General features: G+C 40.5%; 1 protein-coding gene across 1 annotated transcript; it reads left to right on the top strand.

The window, feature by feature from the left end:
• Nucleotides 1-4612: 4612 nt before the first annotated feature.
• LOC103127374 (olfactory receptor 2AE1-like) lies at nucleotides 4613-5557 on the top strand. The gene has a single exon (XM_007538273.1). The coding sequence runs from the start codon at nucleotides 4613-4615 to the stop codon at nucleotides 5555-5557; it is 945 nt and encodes a 314-aa protein (XP_007538335.1).
• The last annotated feature ends 2109 nt before the right edge of the window (nucleotides 5558-7666 follow it).

Raw genomic sequence — 7666 nt, 5'->3', positions numbered from 1 at the left:
ATCCCTCTAGTGCCATTTTTTTGTGTAAAGGTAGCACATAAGCCAGACTTAATAATAAAAAAAAAGACTTAATCACAAAATACATAATATACCAATTTCCCTTCCACCCAACATAAAGCACTGTCTCATATACAACGAAATATGTTATATCTTCACTTTTCTGAAGAGGATCTAAAACACACCAACCATGTCCCTCTAAGAGGACACAAAACCTTTTATTCATCTTTGATTAAAATTCATTCTATGACTATCTGATTCATACTCCCTTTTTCATATCACCTATAAAAATGTTGAGATATGCAGTGGACTCTTACTGACAAAAATGACGTTAAAAATAATCATAGCTGAGGAGAAGAAAAATCTCATAGGTTAATCCAAATAATATTGGATTGTGAGAAAAGTCATGATACATTTTTGCATGGAAAAATATGTCATGACTTTTCCAACAGCTCATTATAAGGAAGGAATGCACACAACCACTATTGTATCTGTTTCTGCAGCTGCTCACAGCCTCAGAGTTGGCATTATTACTACACTTTCCATGTTTCTTTTGTCCTCAGTTTGTCATGCTTCCATGTCAGGTGGGGTGACTCAAAACATTCCTGAATTATATCAGCCATGAGCAGTCCTGAATTGGGCAACTACAACTTCCCACTGATTTTCACCAGAGGAAACATTAGTACAGAGACCATCCCTAGAAATTCTCCTGCATACAGGCATGCTCCCCTTCCTTCTCATGGGGCAGTAGCAACTCAATATTCCCTTGTTTTGTTTTTTCTTTTAATTGCTTTGTTGGGGGAATTAATGGTTTACATTCAACAGTAAATACAGTAGTTTGTACATGCATAATATTTCCCAGTTTTCCATATAACAACACAACACCCACTAGGTCCTCTGTCATCCATATTGGACCGGTATTCTCCCACCCACCCCAGAGTCTTTTACTTTGGTGCAATACACCAATTCCAGTTCAGGTTCTACTTGTGTTTTCTCTTCTGATCTTGTTTTTCAACTTCTGCCTGAGAGTTAGAGCATCCCATATTCATCCCTCTGTTTCTGACTTAATTCACTTAACATGAATTTTTCAAGGTCCATCCAAGATCGGCTGAAAACGGTGAAGTCACCATTTTTTATAGCTGAGTAGTATTCCATTGTGTATATATACCACAACTTGCTCAGTCACTCATCTGTTGTTGGACACCTGGGTTTCTTCCAGGTTTTGGCTATTACAAATTGTGCTGCTAAGAACATATGTGTACACAGATCCTTTTGGATGGGTGTGTTGGGTTCCTTAGGATATATCCCCAGGAGAGGAATTGCAGGATCATAGGGTAGGTCCATTTCTAGCCTTCTGAGAGTTCTCCAAACTTTCCTCCACATCTAGTCTGAATGACAGTCTAGCAGATACAGTGGTCTTGGTTGAAAGCCTTTCTCATGGAGCACTTGATAGATATCTTGCCATTCTCTTCTGGCCTGTAGTGTTTGTGTGGAGAAGTCTGCTGCTAATCTTATGGGTTTTCCTCTGTAGGTGACTCTTTGTTTTTCTCTTGCAGCCTTTAGGATCCTTTCTTTATCCTTATTCCTTTCCATTCTAAATAGTATGTGTCTTGGTGCCTTTAAGTCTGGGTTAATTCTGTTTAGGACTCTCGGGGCTTCTTGAGCCTTTATGTCTTTTATGTTATCTAGACTAGAGAAGTTCTCAGCTATTATGTCCTGAAGAATGCTTTCTTCCCCTCCCTCTCTTTCTTCCTCTGGTAAGCCAATAATGCATATATTACTTCTTTTGATGTCATCCCATAGGTCTCTGTTGTTGTTTTCAGTATCTTAATCTCTTTTTGAGATCTCTTACTTCTTTTTTAGTTGTCCCTAATTTGTCCTCAATCTTGCTAATTCTGTCTTCAGCCTCACTGATTCTCTCTCCCCCTACTGTTTTCTGGAGTTCATCTCTTTTGTTACCCTGTTCTGATACTGTTTTAGCTTGTTCAGCTAGTTGTGTTCTTAATTCAGCTATTTCATCTTTCAGCTCTCTAATAACCTTGAGATAATTAGTGTTTTCTTCCAGAGTTTCATTGGTTGTTTCTGCATTTCTGATGACAATTCTCTCAAACTCTTTACTCACTCCTGTGATTATTTCCTTAACTAGTGTTTGGTTGTTGACCTCATTATTTTGTGTTTCAACCATTGGAGGGCTTTTAGCTGGACTGTTGTCCTGATTCATTTCTCCAATATTTGTTCTTGTTGGTTTAACCATTTTATATAGTATATTAGAAGGTCCCTCTCTCAGTACTTTTCAAATTACTGATGACTCTTGCCTGGGTTGACTAAGTAAGGTAATTAAAGGGTTCACAGCTGTGGAAATTGATAGTAGTTTCAATATTATTTTAATCCCTGAATTGGAGCTCAGTGACTTAACAGCTCAGTGGCATGAAAGCCTCTTTTGTTCTTTTTCTTCCCTGTAGGCTATGGGAGCCTTAGGGCTTTTAAACTATAAGTAGCCTTCTTAGCTTAATCCCTCACTCCTGACCAAGAGATAAAGCAGAGTGGAGCAGAGATAATCCAGTGGTTATGCAAAGAAAATCTCACAGCCCCACCGCTAGGCCACTGGGGTATAGATCTTCTCTTGAGTTTCCTAGTTAGTTCTCTGTCCCCTGGTGTCAGCACAGGGCATCCCCACCACTGCTCCAGATTCTAAAGGCAGCAGCAATGGAGACCCACAGTTGCATTTGGTGAGTCTTAGGAGAGTCCTCTCCTCCCTTCAGATGTCTTTTTGTTGGTGAAACAGACTGGAGGTGGTGTCTCAACTGGTAAACTTCCAGACTGTTACCAGCCACTTAATCTCTCCCTAGGCTCCTCTCTGTCTGTGAGCCACACTTGTTTGCACTCACTGGTGATTTGGTGGGTTCCTGAAGTCTTTCTAGTCTTGTCTTCTTGCAATCCCAGGTGGTTTCCTTTGGTATTCCTAGTTGACCTGGGAGAGGAAAGGAGATAAACACAGCTGCTGTCGCTCCATAGCCCTGCCTCTGGAAGTCAATATTCCCTTGTTAATCAGATTCTGTTACCCACATAGTGATGTAAGGCAACCAGTTCAACACTAAGTTGCTATGCCTATGGGTAATCAAGCCCTATTTCAATTGTTGGTCAATTGGGCACTCATTAGGCACTGCATTTATGAGGAAAATGCCTTTGTGTATGAAACTTGCATTGCTGAGTCTATGTTGTCATTCCTGGTGTCATGGATGCTGCTTTTAGTCCTTTGTGTGTGAACAGGATGGACTAGGAGAGCACAAACTCTCCTCCACTGATGGGTTAGCACAGGATAGGACAACTCTGTGTATATAGCATGGCCATTTCTACTGTATACATGAATAGTTGGCATGAATATGTAGATACACAAGCATACCAAATGAACTGTTTGAGGTTATAGGATATAAAAGTGTACATGGTGTTTGAATCAGACAGGGCAAGAATGAATATCACAAAAGACACATAAATGGCCTTTGCATTCTCTCCTGGGGAAAGGAATATATTTCCCAGAATTCTGATTGTGGTGTTACTGGTTGAGGTGGGCACTGGAGGGTCATTAAGATGAAGCTGAGAACAGAAAAGAACCTGCCATGTTGTCATTTGAACACCATGCTTCCACTCACCTCCCTGCTGTGAGGTGCAGCTGGGGCTGCAATTGCTCTGCCTCTCCTGGTCACACTCTAGCTTCTCAGACTGCTGAGTCTGGTGTGTGTGGTCAGTATCACCAAGAGTGGCCCATCTTCTATGAGAAAATACCCTCCAAGCTCCAGAGTCAACTAGGTTTGACTGGCCCAGAATGTCCCTGATCTACCACACATTATACTCATCAACACCGGACCATTCCAGCTTCACACAAAAGATGCTGTACTGGATGGGATACAGAGCTCTGGTGGTGGGAATTGTATGTAACTGTACCCTTCTTATCCTACAATTTTGCCAATCATTATCAGTTCACTAACTTAAAAAAAAAGATGCTATACTCACATATACTGCTGATCCAGTTTTGCAAATGTTAAGGTCAATTTCAGTTTGATCCATTAAATGAAAATGTATGCAAAATTATTTGCTTTTGTTTCTACCACAGCACTGCTCAGCTCTGACTTAACAGGATTTAACCTATGACCGTGAATCCTGAAGCATGAGAGCCTTCTGCATAACCATTATACTGTCTCCTGGTCCCATGTAAAAGTGTTGAACATTAGGCTTTTCTGGATAACTGTAATTAATAAAATAGGCAATAAAGAATTTATGTAATTTTATAAAATTAAATGTAATACATATTTTGTCTTTGTATAGACAGTTATGTGTATATATATGTATTTCTCCATATAGTAAGAAGACTTATTAAAGTTTAGCAGTTAGTTAATAGAATTCAACACTAGCATTTCATAGTATCAGCTCTTTGAAGAGAGTTCTAAACTCTTTTAAAATCATTTTTACATAATAAGGGTTATAGATTAATGGGATAATAGAAAAAATCATTTCAAAAATTCATTTCTTGATAAAATGTGCTGGTTGCAAAGCATACTGATTTCAGTTAGTACTTTCAACTCCATCTTCTGTTTCCCCAGGGACAGAGAAAGGGGAGATGTGGCAGAGGAATGAGACTTCTCTGGCTGGCTTCATTCTTGAAGGGCTCTTTGATGATTCCCTCACCCACACCTTTCTCTTCTCTTTCACCATGGTGGTCTTCCTGGTGGCAGTGAGTGGCAACTCCCTCACCATTCTCCTCATCTGTGCTGACCCCAGACTTCACACCCCCATGTACTTCCTGCTCAGCCAGCTCTCCCTCATGGATCTGATGCATGTCACCACCACCATCCCCAAGATGGCGGCCAACTACCTGTCTGGCAGTAAGTCCATCTCCTTTGTGGGCTGTGCAATCCAGCACTTCCTGTATTTATCTGTGGGTGGTGCTGAGTGTGTTCTTCTAGCTCTGATGTCCTATGACCGCTATGTGGCCATCTGCAGCCCACTACATTACACTGTTCTCATGAACAGAAAGGTGACACTGACGATGGCTGTCATGTCCTGGCTGGGAGCATCCATGAACTCCCTCGTTCACACAATGATCTTGATGCACTTCCCCTTCTGTGGACCTCGAAACATACATCACTTCTACTGTGAATTTCCAGCTGTTGTGAAGCTGGTGTGTGGAGACATCACTGTTTATGAGAAGACAGTTTACATCAGCAGCATCCTACTTCTGCTCCTCCCCATCCTGCTGGTCTCTGCATCTTATGCCTTCATCCTCCACAGTGTCATTCATATGAGATCTGCTGGGAGTAAGAGAAATGCCTTTGCCACCTGTAGCTCTCACCTCACTGTGGTCTTTCTCTGGTTTGGTGCCTGCATCTTCTCATATATGAGACCCAGGTCCCAGCGCACTCCACTGCAGGACAAAGTCGGTGCTGTGTTCTACAGCATCATCACTCCCACCCTGAATCCTCTGATCTATACTCTGCGGAATAAGGATGTAGCTAAGGCTATGAGGAGAGTGTTGTGTAGAAATAGTGTAACTCAGAGACTATAATTCTTGTTGCTCTGAGGATAACAGTAGAGTGGGATAAGCTCCTCAACTGATCAGGACTAATCGTACAATTTTTCAGAGTCCAGCTTGCTGATACTCCTTTATACTCCAAAGTGAAGTAGTAAGCATTTAGTTCTGGTATTCCAATTTGTCTCAGGGAGTAAAATACCAAAGAGCATTGTTCTTTGGATCTTTCAGAATGCCATAAAAATACACAATTGAAGTGTTTAAATAAGAAATATTTCAGCTTAGAAAGAGAAATCCACAGTTGAAGTGCTGGTATATTTGTTTCCAGTGGCAGCACAGTCCTGGACTTAGATGGCCATCTTCTCACATGGTAGAAGGAGCCTCTCATAAGGTCCTAATACTATTTTTAAGATATTTTTTATTTATTAATGAGAATGATAGGAAGAGAGAAAGAAAGAACCAGACATCACACCAGTACATGTGCTGCCAGGGGTTGAACTCAGGACCTCATGCTTGAGAGTTCAGTGCTTTACCCATTGCGCCACCTCCTGGATCACAGTACTAATCCTATTGATCACAGTACTAATCCTATTGATGACCTAATAACTCTCTTCATAGCACTGCCTTCAAATGCCAGCAAACTGGTGGCTTGACTCAACTCATAAATATGGAGAAACAAACATTCATCTATAATGGTATACTGACAAAGCATCTAGAAAATTAGACCAAAAATACTTACTTTACTATGTGCACTAAACCCGTTATGCTACTGCCCAGACCCCAAAAATATTTACTTTAAAGAATACATAAAAAGGCAGTCACTCTCTGTAAATTGCTAATAAGACAAAGGACACTTTCCCATGATTATTTTCTTTACAAAAGCATATATAAAGTGCCCACTGGACAATATTTGTGGAGTTCATAGTCAGAATATATTGCTTAATATCAGAAGCATGGAAATTTAATGGTGGCTGAAGCCTATTTTATAAATAGAACTTACACCTTTCCCCAACTTACATATAATTAATTCATGATAAGTGGGTCCAATAAGTGAAGAAAGGAGAGTCTTTCAATAAACAGTGCTGGGAAAATTGGGTAGAATCATGCAAAAGAATAAAACAGGACTACCGCAAGTCACCATGAACAAAAGTCAACTTAACACAGACCAACAGTTCAATGTTAGACTGGAAACTATAGAAAAAATTAGCATAACACCCCATGATATATTCTTTGGCAGGTTGGAGAAATGATGATAAAATGAAGCTATTCGAGAATAAAAAAGATATGTTCAGTGGAGTAACACATTATAGGATGTGAATTGAGATTCACTAAGAATAACTCAACAATTTGTTTGGCTTTGTACGTTAACTCTCTTTTCAGCCACCAGGTTCCAGATGCTAGCATGATGCCAACCAGACCTCCCTGGACAGACGACCCCATCAATATGTCCTGGAGATCTGCTTCCCTAGAGACCCACCCTACTATGGAAAGAGAGAGGCAGGCTGGGATTATGGATCTACCAGTCAGCACCCATGTTCAGTGGGGAAGCAATTACAGAAGCCAGACCTTCCACCTTCTGCATCCCACAATGACCTTGTGTCCATATTCCCAGAGGGCTAAAGAATAGGAAAGCTATCAGGGGGGGAGAGGGATACAGAGATGTGGTGGTGGGAACTGTGTGGAGTTGTACCCCTCTTACCCTATGGTTTTGTTAATGTCTCCTTTTTTTAGATAAATAAATTTTTTTTAAAAAAGAATAACTCAACATATCCTGCGAATGGAGAGGAATAGTAGGATATGAGAATTAGATGGAAGACATTGGAAGATGACATATAAATGTGCCATTAACTTCTTTATCTGAATCTTTTCACACGCTCCATCCATGTTTATTAATCTTTAATTTAGAGTATGACCCACAGGTCAGGTGGGAAATGCCAGTGCTAGTTGCCTGCTAGTTCCTTCACTTTTTTCCCCATGATATTTCTCTGAGAAGTCTCTTTAAATGGTCCTTGGGTAGTAGAGATCAGGTCTTTTTCTAATGAACTTAACCAAAGTATTACATGGAATCAGTTTAACTACCTGGGTTTCAAGATGAAAACCTAATAAAGGTAGCTAGGAACTGCTCCTCTCCATGATTAATTGGTC

Source organism: Erinaceus europaeus, chromosome 15, assembly GCF_950295315.1.
Source record: "Erinaceus europaeus chromosome 15, mEriEur2.1, whole genome shotgun sequence".
Lineage (NCBI taxonomy): Eukaryota > Metazoa > Chordata > Mammalia > Eulipotyphla > Erinaceidae > Erinaceus > Erinaceus europaeus.
Note: the sequence above shows the minus strand (reverse complement) of the source record. Positions and strands in the feature narration are given on the sequence as shown.

What these genes read in the sequence shown, in the direction of transcription:
- LOC103127374 (XM_007538273.1), top strand. Translation starts at nt 4,613, where the DNA reads ATGTGGCAGAGGAATGAGACTTCTCTGGCTGGCTTCATTCTTGAAGGG.